Source organism: Cebus imitator, unplaced genomic scaffold (assembly GCF_001604975.1).
Source record: "Cebus imitator isolate Cc_AM_T3 unplaced genomic scaffold, Cebus_imitator-1.0 Scaffold124, whole genome shotgun sequence".
Classification (NCBI taxonomy): Eukaryota; Metazoa; Chordata; class Mammalia; order Primates; family Cebidae; genus Cebus; species Cebus imitator.
Window position 1 is genome coordinate 1,308,496 of NW_016107439.1, and position 18,550 is coordinate 1,327,045.

General features: G+C 39.4%; 1 protein-coding gene across 9 annotated transcripts in view; it reads right to left on the reverse strand.

Moving 5' to 3' along the window:
- Positions 1–568: 568 nt before the first annotated feature.
- The window catches only part of KIT (KIT proto-oncogene, receptor tyrosine kinase), an 81,852-nt gene continuing 63,870 nt past the window's right edge, over positions 569–18,550 (reverse strand). For 2 of the 9 annotated variants that reach the window (XM_017540263.2, XM_037742601.1), the window contains exons 8-21: positions 17,409–17,523; positions 15,075–15,256; positions 13,810–13,916; positions 13,587–13,713; positions 13,203–13,307; positions 13,009–13,119; positions 11,654–11,804; positions 9,746–9,834; positions 9,163–9,290; positions 7,984–8,106; positions 4,662–4,773; positions 4,452–4,551; positions 3,990–4,095; positions 573–2,843 (exon numbers count right to left, since the gene is read on the reverse strand). In XM_017540263.2, the coding sequence (XP_017395752.1) occupies positions 2,715–2,843; positions 3,990–4,095; positions 4,452–4,551; positions 4,662–4,773; positions 7,984–8,106; positions 9,163–9,290; positions 9,746–9,834; positions 11,654–11,804; positions 13,009–13,119; positions 13,203–13,307; positions 13,587–13,713; positions 13,810–13,916; positions 15,075–15,256; positions 17,409–17,523 (1,685 nt within the window). In that variant the 3' untranslated portion in view covers positions 573–2,714. Of the gene's footprint in view, positions 2,844–3,989; positions 4,096–4,451; positions 4,552–4,661; positions 4,774–7,983; positions 8,107–9,162; positions 9,291–9,745; positions 9,838–11,653; positions 11,805–13,008; positions 13,120–13,202; positions 13,308–13,586; positions 13,714–13,809; positions 13,917–15,062; positions 15,257–17,408; positions 17,524–18,550 lie in introns of all 9 variants that reach the window. The other 7 variants (XM_017540262.2, XM_017540261.2, XM_037742600.1 and 4 more) reach the window with 5 other exon arrangements.

Below are 18,550 nucleotides of genomic sequence, written 5' to 3' on the forward strand. Positions count from 1 at the left end.
CTTAACTCTGTTCCAGAAGCAAGTAATAAGGACTTCGGGTGAGGCAAGGATATCTCATTTTGAAATAACCTCTCTTCAAAACCCAAGCCAACAAGAATACAAGCTACTTTCTTGGGATTCCTGATGTAAGCCTGGTCTACTATTTTACTGTTCATGTTAATTTTTAGACAGTCTCTTTTTGAAGGAAACATGGCAGTCAGATTAGATTAAGCCACATGAAATTGCTATTTTTTTCTGCCAAAAATGGCAGCAAATTCACATGAATACCAAAAATTAGGTTGATGTTAATGAATCAGCCTAATAATCATAGTTATGTGCAAAACCTTTGGAATGTTCTGTATCTATTTTTCAATTTAAATAGAGACCTCAGGATGTAAGACTAAAATGAGAAAATATCGCACATATGAAGATTCTTAATCAGTATCTGTTGAATCAAATATATAAATCCTATGTATAGTCCTACACATATTTTATGAAAACTGAGTAAAAAACTTTGTCAGGACGAATGCACTTTAATACTTAAAAGTTTAATCTCACAAATCGCAACAGTCAAATGACTCCACTTGCCTTATATATTTACATTTTATTAGAATTCTTCAGAACTGTCAACAGTTGGACAACATACAGGAATAAAACACGTGGAACACCGACATCCTTTAAACTTATACCGCTTACATATTTACACATAAAGTTACTGTATATATAAAAAATATTTTCAAGGACTCATGGGCTTGGGAATATTCAAAAGACATTATTGCTACATTTCAATATTTACAAAAAAGCCACAAAATAATTTCAAACATTAAGCCACTGCAAAGAAACATCTGATGTAAGAAAAAATTATAAAAATATAAACTTTCAAGAATATCCAAGACAAAACTCTCAATGAAGTGCCCCTGTAGTACCTAGACATCTGTAACTAACACCCACTTTTCTTACTATAATTGAAGTCAATAGAAACACAAAGGAATTTTTCAGACAAAGTATGGCAAACAACAATCTCTTGGGTGACAACACAACCCCAAAATCTGTTAACTTTGGAAAGGTGCGAGAGTGTGGAACTCCAGTGCAAATGGTCACTTCCAGATAATGGCCACAGTTATCTAAGTGTAATCTAAGGAACGTAGGAGGGGGAAACCGTAAAGGCAACCTTTGAAGACAACAAACAAACTTTGCCATGTACACATTTACCTTTTACATTGGGCGGTGAGGAAGGAGAGTTTTTTTTTTTTTTTTTTTTAAAAAGGTCAACTATAAGAATAATATCCAGGCTACAGTCAAAGGGTAAAATTTAAATGTTTCAGCAAGACAGTAGCATTATGGAAGGTTTAAGGAACAGATACAGTAGGATAAGTCTAAATAACAGAGTGCCTTAAGTGCAGGTGGACTGCAAATACATAGGGGCTGATGCCTTCCACTTCCCCTGCACTGCTATGGAAGCTCCTGGTAAGCTACTCTAGATAGCTATGTGAAAAGAAACAAGAGCAGTACTAATGACGAAAGCCAAGTTACTTTTTGGGTACTAAAGGACCCTCTTGGACTCAGGGCAAGAATAGCCCTCCAAATATTTGTCTACACGCATACAAACGTACAAACACATACACACTTATATAGATACTGGCCTGGCGTCCAGGACATGTCTGTGAAGGAGGCTGAATCTAAACTTTATTTCCTGCTACATAAGAATCCAAACTAAGACGGCAGTGTTTTCTCACTCCTGCGGGAGCCATGCAGTGAATCAGTAACTCTGTCAAACGGCATCAATTCCATTGAGTACAATGCCATTCTGAAGCTGATCGTTTTGTTCTGCAGAATGTATAGAGTTAAGTTCATCAGCTAAAAGTGGAGATTTTGTTCAGATTGTGCTTGGTGGTTATACTGTTTCCTTAAAAAATGGTATTAACTGTTTCCTTCAAATTTATATGGCTCTTAATCTACTTCTATACACAGTGGACATAATGGCAGGGTTTTATACAGAAACGAAACCTTATGGTGTTTTCCCCTCAAATGTATGAACACAGACAATTTATAGATGAGTATATACAAGTGCTGGCTGGGGAGGCCTTCTCTCCAATTCAACACTCTAATAGCAAACTCTATTTAAAAACCAGGTCAGTACAAAAGCTTGTGCAGTGGTCCACAGAAGAGCATCTTTTAGTCACACTTGGGGGTCATTTTTATCACGGCCTATGTCTCATTCCCAGCATGAAATATTAGATTTCTTAAGCCCAGATGTTCATACTCTGTCCTTTGTTCTAACAATGTTCTGTTTTCCACAGAAAGGACTCAGGTTTTCAGCTTCTAAGCTTGTTGCATCATCATACTACTATGGATGATTCTGAAGGCCAAATGTGATCACCACCATTTATTCAGGTAAGCTATCAACCATGTTTTCGAGCAGAATTGGAGGAGCCTTGGAAAGAACTCTGGGCACGCAGCCCATACCTCCCTCTCTTTTGTCCAAATCAGAATGTTTGCTGTTTGTGGTAGGAGCTATGGTGCTATGGGGAATATATATAGTTCGAACCTTTGCAGTAGGATGGTGGCTGATGACAAAAATCATCGACCACTAAAGTGTGCTCAGAAAGACAGGACTGCGGTGGGGTGACCGCTATCCTGGAGTTGGATGCAAGCTGAAAAAAAACAAAATAACCATCATGGAAGCCAAAAGAACAGATCATTCCTGGAGGGGGTGACCCGAACTCTCATTCTGCTCAGACGTCGTCGCGCACAAGCAGAGGCTGGGAGGAGGACGCAGTGCTGCCGACGGAATTGATCCGCACGGAATGGTCCACCACGGGCTTCTGCTGGCTGGGGCTGCAGTTTGTTAAGTTGGAGTAAATCTGGGGAAAACAAGTCCACAGTCAATACACCAGTCCCTGCAATGAACACAGCAGCAAAAGGCATACTTACAGCGATGAGATCGCAACTAATGGATGGAAACTCTTAGGAGAGAAGTGGTTTACAAGAACTTTGAAGCCAAAGCCCAAGTCATACTGACAAAACGAATACAAGCTTTGTTTTCTCCTTCATTTTTCCCAAGGAAATAACTTTATACAAGAAGTGGGGACAAAACATGTGCAAGCCCAGCTCTTCTGATGGGGCACACCAGGGAGAGCAAGTACAATCTAACCTATTTAAAAGGCTTATAAATCTCTAAAGCCAACTACAACTCAACAACCAGTGTAATTTGCTGAGAAACCCATGGCTCTTCAGAATCAAAGCAATTGGGTGGAAAACGCTGTTTAATTTGAAATATGCTTTGACACCCAGAAGAACAAGCTTTAGCCCAAAAATATCAGTGGTATGCTATTTAGAAAAAAAAAAAAGATAGCTCCAAGCACATAGCCCAGAAAAGAAAGCAGCTTAAAAAAAATCTGAGTCAAAGTATCACTAATTCTTCCGTAAAAGCAGGAGAGGAAATAATGGATCTGAGTTTTCATTCCCCCGACTTCCCAAATCAGGGGGAGGGATCTCCCAACTTCAAACAGCTTTTCATTCTATCTGGTTTGTGGGTGTGACAGCTATCTGCCATTTTCTGGCTATGCTTGTTTGATCAGAAGGCTTATTTCACTGCAGTAACAAGCCGCCTTTTCTATGCTTTTATTCTAGTTCCCATCACACCCCAAGCCTCCAAAGGATGAATGGCCCTGACATGTGAGAGGGAGAAAATACTGACCCCATGACCAGCACTTGAGACGGGGGAGGAAACATGGCAAATCCTTCTGGAAACTTCTACTTCCACGCTTCTGAGTACAGAACTCTCCACCCTGCCCCCTCAATCTCACATCCTTCTTTGGCTCAGAACAGGGGGGATGGGCAGAAAGAACTGGTTTCCATTGCTTTACTTCCCCTATCTGAAGCCCAATTTACAACCTAAGATGAGGAGAGAAGGGGTTGGGAGGTTAGTCCTCACCCTGAAAGCCTGAGGAGGAGGACACCCCTGGAACTGGGAGAAGGCGGATTCTATGCCTGGCCAGGGTACTCACATGATTGGTGCTCTCTGAAATCTGCTTCTCAATAAGCTGAACAATTTGCTTGAAGGTTGGCCTTTTTAGGGGATCTGCATCCCAGCAAGTCTTCATTATGTCATACCTACAAGACAAGGGCCATTTACTATCCCTCCTCAACGCCCTCAGCCTGTTTTCAAATGTATGGCATCCAACAACTTCAGTAATAATTCCAGGGCTATGTAACTGGACATATGGACTGACATATGGATAAAATAAAACAACACTGCATGTATGAAATGTTGTTGAAACTTTCTGTATTTTTGGTGATGAAAGATTATGAAGATAAGCTACATAAATGACATTTGACCAGCGTGTCATAAAGGAAACAAGTGACATTTCAAACTGTGTTATGAAAACCCTCCACATCTGGGTTTCTGTCTTTAAAAAGAAAAATAAAAGGGGAAATGTGATCTAAAGGAAAAACTTCTCGGCTCTTACATTTCAGCAGGTGCGTGTTCAGGGCTAAGCATCCGGAAGCCTTCCTTGATCATCTTGTAGAACTTAGAATCGACTGGCATTCCAGGATAGGGGCTGCTTCCTGAGACAGTTTGCAAATCAGTGTTAATCACAAGGAAGCAGGACACTAATGAAAACCTCAAGAAGATGCTGTGAGTCTAATGAAGGTGTCTTTGGCAAAGATCATTTTACCTAAAGAGAACAGCTCCCAAAGAAAAATCCCATAGGACCAGACGTCACTTTCAAATGTGTACACACAATTGAAGATGCTCTCAGGTGCCATCCACTTCACAGGTAATCGAGCCTGTAATACAAGCACAACAGAGTCAACAATGTTAATTCAGAAGCTCAACAAAACCGAACAGAAGATATTCTTATAGATGCTGCTGTTGCTGAAAGATGGGGTGAGAACTTGAGTACCATCTCACAAAGACCTTTTACTTTTATGATCTCAGATGATCCCAACTACCTCTGAAATACATGGCTCACAAGTGCATTATCCCCATTTTAAGCTGTGAACACTATGTCAGTACAGCATGGTGATTAAGAGCACAAACATCAGAGATGACCAGACATTTAGCCCTGGCTCCACTATGCGCCTTAGGTAATGTAGAGATTTGTTAGTTGCCACTGAATATGTCCCTCTCCTTCCTTAAAAACAGAAATACGGCCTCTCACAATTAGGACTACCTTTCCCAGCCTCCTTTGCAACTAGCTGTAGTCAGGTGACTCAGTTTTAGCCACTAAGTTGTTAAGTGCTGTATGCCAACTTCAGGAAAACCTCCTTACAATACAGCTGGCATGTGCCCCCTGCCTCATGTATGTGATGGCTGGCTATCTACCTGGTGGTCATCTTGGACCATGAACATGGGGTTACATCCAGGAATGGTTAAGCATGCAAAGGAAAGACTTGGCCTGGAGTACTCCATGGAAACTTTATACCAATCCTGGCCTGCTACCCCTAGACTTCTTTTATTTTGGGTTTTCTTTTAAAACCCAAAATTCTAATACACGGGAAAAATCACTAAAATATTTGTAATTAAGCCTCAGTATCTTCTTCTGTAAAACAAAATAAATACTTTTGATTTTATGAATTGTCCTTTCGGTTAAATACGGTAATGTGGGTAAAAATGCTTAGCACTGCCTGACTCAGTGCTATCTGAAAAATTGCCTAGAATAAAGGCAAGTACTCGATAGACAGTAGTGGCTTGTGATGATCATGATTCTTTGGAGAACTCTCTCCATTAAAGTTGACCTAAACTTTCTGTAACTATTCCTCTTAGATGCATTCCGGATTCCTGACCTTAATCTGCCATAAAAAGCGAAATCAACCCTTCTCTGAATCAACTTAGGATTGAAAACTGGGAAAGCTTTTCTTTTTTCTTTTTTTTCTTAAAGTTATTTTGGTCCGTTAAAAAATGGCCTTCCCTTCCTGTATGTTGTGCTAAAGATCTACAGGTGTCAAATTCAGGGGCCTGTGAACTTGGAAAGGAAAAATGACATCCTTACTTTCACTAATTTCTAGATGAAGTTTAGCATTTCTTTAAATTACTAATGAAGGTGATAAGCACCAGTAGTATCAGCTGTACCTGTGACTTTGTCATGGACAGTAATCATAAATACCTTCATATCCTATTAAGTCTTTACATGTATCTCAAAATCCTATTAATCGCCACTCTAAAATTACAGTGGTTTTCAGGAAAAAAAAAAAGCAAAACTCACAATTGCTTTTACACCAACCTAATAGAACCTGTTACTCTCTGTAGTAAACACATGTACTGACATATCACAAATTTACTTAATATCCAGATAGCTACTTCTATTTAACTGTTTTCCTTGGCAATCCTATGTATTTCATCACAGGTGTTGAAAACAGTGTTCTCTTAACAGTTCCACAGGCTTGACCAGACTCTAAAAGGGGCCATGACATGAAAAAATGATGAAGAACTCATGTGAAAGCAAGAACTTCAGAGAACCTGACACAACAAGGAGGTCTCAAATGATGATGACATACATGCTGGGCAGTAACATGTGTTGAGTTTCCTTGTTCTTATCTTGTTTCAGAAATTCTCCTTACCCACCAGCCTGGTGAAAGCAATGCCTGTGATTGGTTAGCTCGATTGTAGACTCCTTGAGCTGGAGTCTACAATCTGGAAGCCTGATGGGGCCCAACTCCTTTGTCAATTCAAACTAAGGTCACTACTAACCAATAACAACACGGTATATAACCATTGTCAGGATTATTTATAAGACATGTATAAAGAATAGTAACAGTATGTCTGGCACGTTCTAAGCACTTTACATCTATTAACTCCTTTAATCCTCAAAATAACTTTCTGAGTCAGGAATCGCTATTATTCCCAAGGGGAGAAAAGCCAAGATTCAGAGGTGTTGCGTAAGTCTTGACAATATTATACAGCCATGAAATAATGGAGGCAGATTACAGAATTAATCAAGACTGGGCCTAGAGGTTGCCACCTTCTTTCTCCTCCCTTTGGTCAATATTCAGAGGCCTAGATAATGAACAACTTGTCATTCTTCCTTCCAAAATCACACCAGGATGAAGAGAAGTTGTTTTCTTATCACTCCTGATGATGATATCTAGCTTCAGGGCAGACTTCTCAAAAATTCATGCTTTGGCCAGGAGATAAACGCAGCCACACTTTTATAAAACCAAGTCAAGTACAGGCTACCAGTAGAGACGCCATAGTGATGAGAGAGAAAACATTACATTATCATAACGGGCACAAAAATCCACCTCCAGGAATAAATCTGGACTGTGGAAATGGGCCCAGGAAGACAGGCATAGAAGAATATACAGAGCAATATGGTTTTCCATGGCGATGGGATGTCACTCTGGAAATCACAGGCTCTGGGTCCTGCCCTGTGTCACCTCAGACAGAAAGCACAAAAATATACTATGCCTTAGTTTCTCCAACTTTTAAAATAGGAAGACACTGCAATTGTAGGGCAAGAGTTTGTTCTGAGGATTCAGTAAAAATTGGCAATGAAATACAGCGCTTTGAAAAACATCTGCTGTGTTCTACAAACTCATTATTACTTATGAACCTATTTAATAGCTCTCCATGAATTCTAGGATCCAATATTCTATGGCTAACTCTGAATATGATCTCAGATTTTAATCTTTTTCACACGGCATGTCAATCCCCCAAAACTTCTCCTGCTGTGACCTTCAATGACCTACATTTGTTACAGTTGAACAAAATCAAGTTCATTGCTATTCTCAGGCTGTAATGAAAATTAAGACTATTTCTGTTTCCTTCACGTGCCCCATAATTACACAATTAGACTTAGGAATTCCATTATTGAATGTTAGTTGTAGCAATGTTCAGCATACCATGCAAATTTTGCTGAAGTACACTTAATTTGACTGTTAAAATGTGTGATATCTCAAGACAGGATTTACACTATGAAAATCATAGGTCACAATTTTTATTGAAAGTTGAAACTAAAACTCCTTTGCAGGACTGTCAAGCAGAGAATGGGTACTCACGTTTCCTTTAACCACATAATTAGAATCATTCTTGATGTCTCTGGCTAGACCAAAATCACAAATCTTTGTGATTCGACCATGAGTAAGGAGGATATTTCTGGCTGCCAAGTCTCTGTGAATACACTATTCGATTGGGAAAGAAAAGAAAACCATTTAAATTCATTTTAACTTGTAAAGAGTGAAAACTAACTTGTTAATATTAGAGTGTTGCTTATATTATAAAAAATCCAATACTTTTGTTTTAAAGTATTTAGTACACCAAAAATAAAAATCAAAAGTATGCCTTGAATGATGTTCACATAATCAAGAGTCTAATTACTACAATCTCTTTCTAAAGCAATTCTAATAAATGCTATTTTCTTCTCAGGACTGCTTTTATTCGTAGGAAAATACATAAGAAATAGTCATATCATATCGTTGAAACTGGAAATTCATTTTGCATGCATCTCTTTGAATGTCCTTTCACAGAGTTCCTAACATGCCTTTGCAACTTCAATTTGACATCTCCCAAGGACCCACAGAAGAAGGTTTCTATTTCAGCCATCCTGTATCCTTTCTTAGTTTGGTAATTGTTGGGAAATGTCACCCATGACATTTAAGGGTAGGACTGGTAACCTCATTCTATTCGGTTAATCTTAGGTCCTAAGGAATTCCTCTCACCCCTCCACAGACCATGCTCCTTGTCTTAGTTCCATCATTCTCTTTCCATTTCTATCCTTCTCCCAAGTATTTATTATACTCTCTTGACCCCTTATTTCCCGACACTTCATAAGCCATGCATGTAATACTTCGGTCTAACTTCAATAAAACTCAAGTCTATGCTTCACTCCAAGCCTTGTAACTATGAGGTGCCCTCTGCTTTTCCTGATAAAATGATTCTATTCTCTAGGAACATATCCTACATCCTAAAAGCCAGAAGTTTTAAATGAATTCACTGCATATAAAAGAATATTCACAGAAAACTCATTTAGACAGGCTTGCACTTTAAAGCTTATAAATTAGAACAGGAATTCCAAAGAGACAGCAGTTGGAACATGAAGAAACTAAATTTCCTCTGCTTTTGGTTACCACATTTCAAAATGACACTCTGCCTTCTAAGTATGGCTCTAAAATTCTGTTTAAAAAACAAAACAAAACAAAACAAAACACAAAACTCTTTTGAGAATCACTCCCACTTACATTCTTGGAGGCAAGGAAAGCCATGCCCTTTGCCACCTGGTAAGAAAAGCTCAGCAAGTCTTCTAAGTCTAGGGCCAACTCGTCATCCTCCATAATGGCAGGAGTCACATCTCTTTCTATGTATGAGCCTGTGAGGAAGGGAGGGTTTTTCTTAGCAATTAAAACCATAAAGGTTAGGAAAGGAAACGACAGTGGTAATGACAATACCAAAGGCTGGTAATGAATGAACTAATGTGAACTTGTAGGCAGATCACCTCCCTGGTGTCCAGGAAAGGTAGATGCTGAATCACAAAGTTAATATTTAACAATCCTAGGCTGGGTTACAAAATCTGTAGAAGAGAGGGATGGCGAATTAATACAAAGATCCCAAGTCTATAGTAAGATGCTCAGGCACAAAAACATATGCTCTAACCCCAAGCACCCCCTTGTAATCCTAACTGCCGTTGACCATTGGCATGGCTACCATAAAGCAGAACTGGTCTGCATCACTGCTACTGGGAATGACGTTGTCTTCCACATTAGCATGATATATATATACTCTGTAAATAAAGTTGCTCTTGTTGCTTGATAGGTGGGTACTCACCTACTCTCGCAGATCTCCTTTTCTCGGCCTTGGTTGGGACAACATAAGAAACTCCAGGTTTCATGTCCATGTATTCATTAGTACTATCGCTGCTGGGAGAGATGGAACAAGTCATGACTGAATCAAGTGGGACGCGTAGAAGGGCACTCATGGGTCAGGCTCTCCCTCCTCATCCCCTTTGCTACATAATAGACTGGACTGACTTGAGGAAAGTAAAATATGAATGAAGAGTTTGAAAATCTTGTTCTGTAAAATATGAGTTTTTAATATTCAATATTGGGGTCCATGTCCAGAAATTAGGTGTCCTTTTTGTGTTTAATCATAGAGGGGACCCAGGTTAGAAATTTCCCATTTCTTCACACATGGATTTAATGGGAAACAAAAATGGTATCCTGTATTACCTCAAACTCTCTAAATGAGCCCCAGGAAACAAGATGAAAGAAAGACAAAGAAGAAGAGTTTCTAAGACGTGTTATGGGGGAGGCAGAGATCGTTAACATATAGTGACTGATGGAATAAGGTTTAAAAAAAAAATCAAGTTGGTTCAGATAAACACCAATAATTTGGATGATTTTCTGAACCATCTGGACCTCTTCAATCTGCAACATTTGGCTGGAGACTCTTCAAGATTTCTAGTACTTCCTGCTTCTGATTAGCATAGAAACACCATGACAACAATCTCCTTCAGAGTGTGCTGGTGGTTCCAATCCCATATGGGATCCCAAAGCACAAAGAACATCACACAGAATTGAACAATTTAAGCCATTATTTCAGAAAGTTAAAGAATATATATAGGGCCAAGTTTTCGGAAAGAAGCAAAGTGGCTCATTTCTTCATATAATGAGCACATGCCCAGGAGAAACTAATAAAAGGTGGTTTTGTACGGAATTCTACTACCACTTTAAACTACTCAAGTTTATAGGATTAAAAAAATAAAAATTTTCAGCTGGGGTTTTAAACTTTTGCCAGAGGTACAGAAAATGGCTCTAAAAGGTTATTGCCCATCAATATTATTTACTGAGGTCTCCTTGAGGGCCTGGTGTTAAAGAGTTCAGGAGGCAACGTCTTGCCATCATAAGATGCAGGGGATATAGTGCATGAAAAGGATAAGAGAAATCTCCCACCCAACTGCAGTATAGGGGATTGGCCAAGATAACCATGACTTCTACTGGACGAAGTAAATCTAGGAAGTCTTCTCAAATGGTGGCTCTTAACAGCACTTCCAAAGAAAGAATAGGCAAGGTTCTTTTCTGGTTGTAAATCAAACTCGAAGCTCTTTATAGATGATTCAAATTCAGAATGGCATCTATGATCAAAGAGATGAGAATGGTGTCCAGAATTTTTTAAAATGTGCTGGAGTGGTTATGTCTTTTAATAGCATGATGAATTAAAAGGGGCAAGAGGCAAGGTATATAGGAATAATTCAGATGTCGATGGCAAAAAGCCTACATGTAGCAATATGTTCAGAGCTCTTTGTCATTCTGCTAAAGGTTTTAAAGGTCTTTACTGTGGCAACTTGAGAGGCTTTGGCATTTTCCCTATAAACTGTGTCTCACTGGAAACATGCATATAGTACCAAGCTCAGCGGTATAAATGGAAATACATGCAGGACAGAACCGTAAGAAACAGAAATAGAATTCATTCAGTTGCATGGAGCTAAAGTGTAGAAAAAAGTAAAAATGCATTTTTTAAAAATCAGCAAAAAATCCAGGTTTAACACAGTTTGAATCTTTAAAAACACAATTTGAACTTTCTAAACTGTTAATCACATTTAAATGATTTAATAATTTTGATTTCATACCTCAGAGTACCTCAGTTCATTTTTTAAAGAATCAGCCTTGATTGCAAACCCTTATGACCCCATGAACTGCCTGTCAACAGCTAACTATTTATGTAAATCAGTCTTACCAGGAAGACTCCTTTGAATGCAGAAGATTCTTATAAAGTGCAGCTTCTGCATGATCTTCTTGCTTTGAGCAAATAAATGAATCACGTTTTCTTCTCAAAAAATTCAAAAGATCACCATAGCAACAATATTCTGTAATGACCAGGGTGGGCCCTACAAGCACATAAGAAAAGGTTAGAAGGAGGTGAGATATGTATATTAATTCTGCCTCCCATAAAAATTCCCAAGGGTGTCATGGCCATTAATATTCAGCTTCAGTGGATAAGCCTACTTAGTCCCAATACAATCCTATATATTAACACTGCTTATCAAAAGCAGCATTATGTGGAGTAACATAAAACAAGCAAGCCTCTTTTAACCTGAATTTCTAAGTGACATTAGTATTTGGGGCCAAGCATGACTGCTGATTTTACAGACAGAAGTTACTGCTTTCAAAGGTTCTACTATCATCAAGCTTCCTACGTGAATCCTTTGATTCACTTCTGTTTACAGCAGGGCTTCACATGCTCTCTGTAATGTTATTATGGAAATAATGAAGGCACAAACTGTGGCATAGTGGGGACATCAGCCACATGGAGCAGCCAGCTGGGATGAGACTGGAAAGTGAGTGAAAACCTAAAATGACCTGTGTTCCGAGCACTACTAGTCGAAACATTTTTTTGGTGTTATGAACGTTTAAAACTGCAGTTTGGAAGTAACGGGCAACTAATTAACTTGGGTAAGAAATTTCCTCATGAACAATTCATGATGCGGTGAAGCAACATTTACAGGGGTTGTTTGAAGACATTCCATAAAGCTGTCAACTGCACCGTGTATATCCAGGAACAGCTCATTTTACACATCTTTGTTTCTTTCAACTGAAATACTTTCTGCAAACATCACAGACATCCTTGATGGGAACCTCAACTAAGGCTTCAAATTGGAAACTTATTTTTACAGAAATGAAATGTTTGCCTCACTTGGTGTATATTTGAGAACTAGTAGGCTTAGGCGCCTATTTTAAATGACGGTATGCAAATGAATATTAACCCTTTCAGTGGCTACATATGATCAAGAAAGATATAAAACTTACAAGATAAGGGAAGCCTTCTGGTCGGGGTGAGCTATTTCAAGAAGCCAATGTTGTTGATGTTACAAACAAGACAGTAACTAGTGTATGTCCTGGGCTGTTCTACCCCATAATAAAATTAAAATATGCATTCTTAAGAACGGTAAGGAAAACAAAATCTAGCAAGAGAGAACAATAGTCAGGGTAAAAGTCTTTCAGCAATTTATAATCCAGCATTGTCAAAATCGTATTAAAATGTCATCTTTGGATAACTTAACCAAAAAAAAGGCAATTTGGACATGGCTTTACCTCCAATGGTGCAGGCTCCAAGAAGATTCACAATATTCATATGATTACCAAGGTAACTCAGGACTTTGAGTTCAGACATGAGGGCTTCCCGTTCTGTTAAATGCGCACTTGCTAAAATTGGAAACATGGATTTTAGCGAAAAGCACATTTGGCAAACTCATGTCGAGTGCATGCAGTACCATAGAGGAACTTACGTTTGAGCATCTTTACAGCGACAGTCATGGCTGTGTCAGACTTAATTAAGCCATAAGCAGTTGCCTCAACAACCTTCCCGAAAGCACCGGCGCCCAGGGTTTTCCCTGTAGGAAGGAAGACAACAAGGTAAGGGGTGGTGGTGCTGGTGGGGGAACTGAAGGACCATTTGTATAGTTTCAAAATCAGTTAAGGAATTAAGGACAATTTTGTCTAGAGACATCTTCCCATACTGTTCTCCATGCCAAACCTATCAGAGGAGGTGCAATTTCACAGAAAACTCATTTTTCAGGTAGAACAAAACAAATGAAGATACTGGAGTTCCTTAAAGTCACTGTTATATGTACCCAAAAAGGTGACATGGGAAACCCCTGTTTCATACTGACCAAAACTCAGCCTGTTTCTGGGAAATTCCCATTTGTGATCATAAGGAAGTTGTGTTGGGTCTATGTAAACATAATTATTTCCATTTATCTCCTCAACAACCTTCCACTGTACTTCATACATAGGTTTCTGTGGGGAGAAAGGCAAAGACAGATCACCTTTTAGTAATTATTGTCTCAGTCATTAGAGACAATAATTCTGCAGAGAGAACAAAGAAATGGTTACCTGTAAATATTTGTAGGTCAGAATCATCACAATAATGCACATCATGCCAGCTACGATTACGAAACCAATCAGCAAAGGAGTGAACAGGGTGTGGGGTTGGATTTGCTCTAAAATGAGAGAAATGTGGAATCACAAACTATTGGCAGGATGGGATCTCTGCCGTAGCCACGCACTCTCAAATCGACCCACCCCCCTCTCACAGTCCATGGCAAGATACAAAGCTGTTTGAGCCTCAGAGCCCCACCTTTGTTATATTGTACTCTTGTTGTTCAAATGAATCTTTAAAAATATAACTTGAAACCAGAATACTGCAGAATAAAAGTTGAGATTTCCGTAGAACAGGAATAATTTATGCTGTTTTTCAAAGAAAAGCAACATCTGAATGCACTTTGTACTTCAAATTCCTGCCTTGTACAACTTTAAAAAGAAGCTTCCTTTATAGACGGTTTATATTTTCTTCTTTACGCTTTCCTGTATTTTCCATGTTTTTTACACTGAGCATGAACATCTTTCACAACCACAAAAAACATTTTTAAGGTATTCTTTTCATTGCCCTGTCTGAAAAATCGATGATGTAGAACAGTGGAAGATTCTTCCCCTCATTACTCAAAACCTGAGAAAATAAGCCACTTTTTGGCACTAGTCTTTGCCAACTCAAAAAAACAAAACCCCAAGAAGGCCTAAAAAGTAAGGGCTCAGTTTCTTTGTTTCTCACTTTGTACCAATTCATCAATTTGTCCACAAGGCTCATTTAACTTATGCTAAGAGAGTTAGTCACACACGAATCAAATTTTAAGTATTTTAAAGAAATAACTTGCTAACATGACCTCATAAAGGCAGTGTTAGCTTTTGGATACAGTGTCTGGCAAAGTATTAAAATAATTCATTTTAAATAACTGAAATTAAATTTTAGATTGTTCTAATTCGTTTGGGTGTAAGGTAAATATATTCCTTCCCCCTATTTGCTTTCTCTACCCCTTTTTAATGGAGACAGTTGAAATTTACAACTAACTATATGACAGAGACAAACACATAAAATATATAAAGTAGCATGGTTAAAATTACTCTGGTAAAAGCATATACTTTATTAACAAACTAGTACAAAATGAAACGTAGTGAGTTTGATGACGGTATGGTGTGATGGACGTATTATCAGACATGACATGGTCAATGTTGGAATGAACTTAAAATCATGACTGATATGGCGGACAGAGCCTAAACATCCCCTTAAATTGGATTAAAAAGAAATATACCTTTGTTGTTACCTTTAAATGCAAAGTTAAAATAGGCAGAAGTCTTGCCCACATCGTTGTAAGCCTTACATTCAACTGTGCCATTGTGCTTGAATGCACTAGAATCTATGGAGCTCTGAACCACTAGTTTTCCAAATGGTGGCCCAGATGTGTTTTGTATCTGCACATCCACTGGCAGTACAGGAGCAGAGCATCTAAAGGAAAAAAACAAAAGCCCAGGCTTACTCTAGGAAAACAAATAAATACATAAAACCCTTGGGATGTGGCACACTTTTAAAACAAACTTAGAGGTTCATAATCAACAGAAAATATCCTTTTACAAGTGTCTGATGAGGAATAAGCACTTTGGTGACCTAGTGAGTGAAAAGAAAGCACCGTGGGAGAGAAGAAAGGGGAGAGGAAGCTTTGGAGTCAGATGTGGGTTTGAATCCTGACGAGTTGCTTTAACCCCCACCAAAACTGAGTTTCTACAACTGCAAAATGGGGACGGTAATACCGATTGCAAAGGGTTACTGAAAGGATTGGAAAGAATTCAATAAAATGGCAGGCATATATGCTGGCACACAGTAGATCCCTAAAATAAACAAGTTTCAAAAGGTTACATCAATGGTTGAAAAGAAATAGCATAGAGGAGGAAGGCATAAAAAATCTTCACGGGACCAGGAATGGTAGCTCACACCTGTAATCCCAGCACTTCAGGAGGCCAAGGCAGGCGGATCACCTGAGGTCAGGAGTTCAAGACCAGCCTGGCCAACATGGCAAAATCCCATCTCTACTAAAAAAAGTTAGCCGGACATGGTGGCGGGCACCTGTAATTCCAGCTACTCGGGAGGCTGAGGAAGAGGAATCGCTTGAACCCAAGAGGCAGCGGTTGCAATGGGCCAAGATCACTCCATTGCACTCCAGCCTGGGCAACAGAGCAAGACTCCTTATCAAAAAAAAAAAAAAAAAAAAAAAATTCAAGGAGGCAAACCGGGAAATAGTCAAAGTGAGGACCAAAGTTTGAGTTCTAAGCAGGAAGGCCTGGTTGTGCTGCAGGTGGCTGAGACCACCCCTATGAGGGATCCTTTCCATGAGCCAGACCCTGACTTTCCTATTCTAGGCACCTAGCTATTCTCTGTTCCCCTTAACACCTACCTACATTCATTATTTATTCCATCTATTACGTGTCCCTACCCACTAGAACAAGCTTTTCCAACCTGCAGCCTGCATGTGGCCCAGGATGGCTTTGAATGTGACCCAACACAAATTCATAAACCTTAAAACCTTATGAGATTTTTTTTGCAATTTTTTTTTTTAGCTCATCAGCTATCATTAGTGTTACTGCCTTTTTTATGTGTGGCCTAAGACAGTCGTCGTCTTCTGATGTGGCCCAGGGAAGCCAAAAGATTGAACTAGAATATAAAGGCAGAGAGGCTCGGGTGTGTTCTATCCATTAGAATAGTGTCTGATACGCACCCACCACTCCCTGCATAACTGCTAAATGAACCCCTGTAACTACGGGACTTGCTTCCACTGTGGCCGCTCCTCTCAGGGCCTCGAAAAGAAAAGGAGTCCCCAAAAGAAAACACTCTCCTAAAACCCGGCTGAAAACAGCAATCCGATATAACCCCTTCCAACTTGTTGTGATAAAGAGGCTTATTCCACAAAAAATAAAATTTCCTTGATCACACTGACTATTCAATTGTGAGGTTAACCTGGGCTTTTAAAGCCTAAGCATAAAATAGCAACTGATGGATAAAAACAGCTGTGGTGACCCCATTTTCGTCTTCAGGTAATGCAAAAGGACAACTTAAGGCTTCAGTGTGGATGGTGAGGGGCAAGCAGCACCATGCCAGATGTTCTCTGTTCAGGGGCTGGGCACCTAATCAAGAAGAAACCCTTTTTAAAAGCGGTCGCTTGCAAACGCCATATGTATGTTGTAATTGTGCGATCATTACTTTTTGGTAACTTGGCAATTAACTACTGAGGTAATTTTTTCATGATAACTACAGTCACATTTCCCACACACATTACCTCCTGTGTATAGAATGGAAATCTAATTACTCTGTCCTGCAAAATTGCTTTATCTACCTGCAGGCTAGAAATTGCATGATAAATCCAGAAAGATAACCACCAAAATAGAGAAGTCATTCAGTAATCATTTTTCAGCCAACAAAATTAATGTCTACCAAGAAAAATATAGCAATTATCCCCTCTAAAAAGCCACACGGCTAGAAAAAAAAAATAATAATAATCAAAACAAAGCTTTATAAAAAAAAAAAATCAGAAAACCTACTTGAAATTCAACTGAATTGCAGCCCTTCCCCTCTGCATTGTAAGCAGTGCCAAAAATAATCATCTCACCTCTGCTCAGTTCCTGGACAAAAATACCAATCTATTGTGGGCTCTGGGAATCCTGCTGCCACACACTGGAGCATGCCATTCATGAGCCTGTCGTAAGTCAGGATTTCTGGTTTTGCTGCAGGAAAACAGAAGTGGCCATATGTCAGAGTGCTGAAAAACCTTAGCAACATTCACTTTGCTCCCTCTCTAATCCTTACAACCTTCCTGGGGCTGCTGAGGAGCCTGAGGGTGCACATTCAAAGTGCGGACTCTGAACCAGGGAGTAGAAGGTACAAGGAGGTGGCTGTCAGGGTCCAACCCAGAAAAGGTTTCCCAGCAGCAGCAGCCCAGCCCCAGAGGCGATGGCTGAGGCAGAGGTCACAGGGCCACCTGCAGGGTTTCTGCTTTCAGGGAGTGGGTATCTGAGAGACTGCTTCTAATCAAGAGTCCAGGACTTGAAAGTGTTCTATATGGAAAAGTCACTTTAAAGGATTCCTGCGAATGGGATTTCAAGTGACAGTACCTGCCCTAGGAATTTCAAGTTATTGTGGGAACTGGAATGGATGAAATTAGGAGTTGTTAGAGGAAAAGATAAGCCCCACTCTCTTGCTCTTTCAGGAATTTTCTCCTTTGGTGGGGCAGAAGTGTGGTGCTGGTTAGAAGCCGAACCACTCTATTTACAGGGAAGCTAGCACATAAACAGTAAAATACAATATGGGCTTTACTCCAAATCTTTCAAATGCAAAACATGAAGAGAAAACCGGCATGAGATTTATATATCTGTATATATATGAACCAGAATATATAAATATGTCTATGAATCTGAATATATTCACTGTAACAGCAGAAATGCTCTAATTTGGTATTTCTGGGTAACTACAATAACCAGCTGATACTCAAGAATTTCTAATTTTTGAAGTTACTTACAAAGTGAAGGGAAGATGCACTTATACTCGGTGGTTCTGATGGCAATACATCTGAAGGGTTCTAACCCTTTGAGAACAAGTAAGCTCAACAGAAGCACCAGGATGGCAGAGATAGTGACACGCTCACCCTGTGCTTGGAAGTAGAGCATTGATTGCGCCAAGTCTAAGCACAGAATTACAGGAGCCCCATGAATAGTGGACAGATCCGAACACCAGCTCTTAAATTTCTCAGTTATT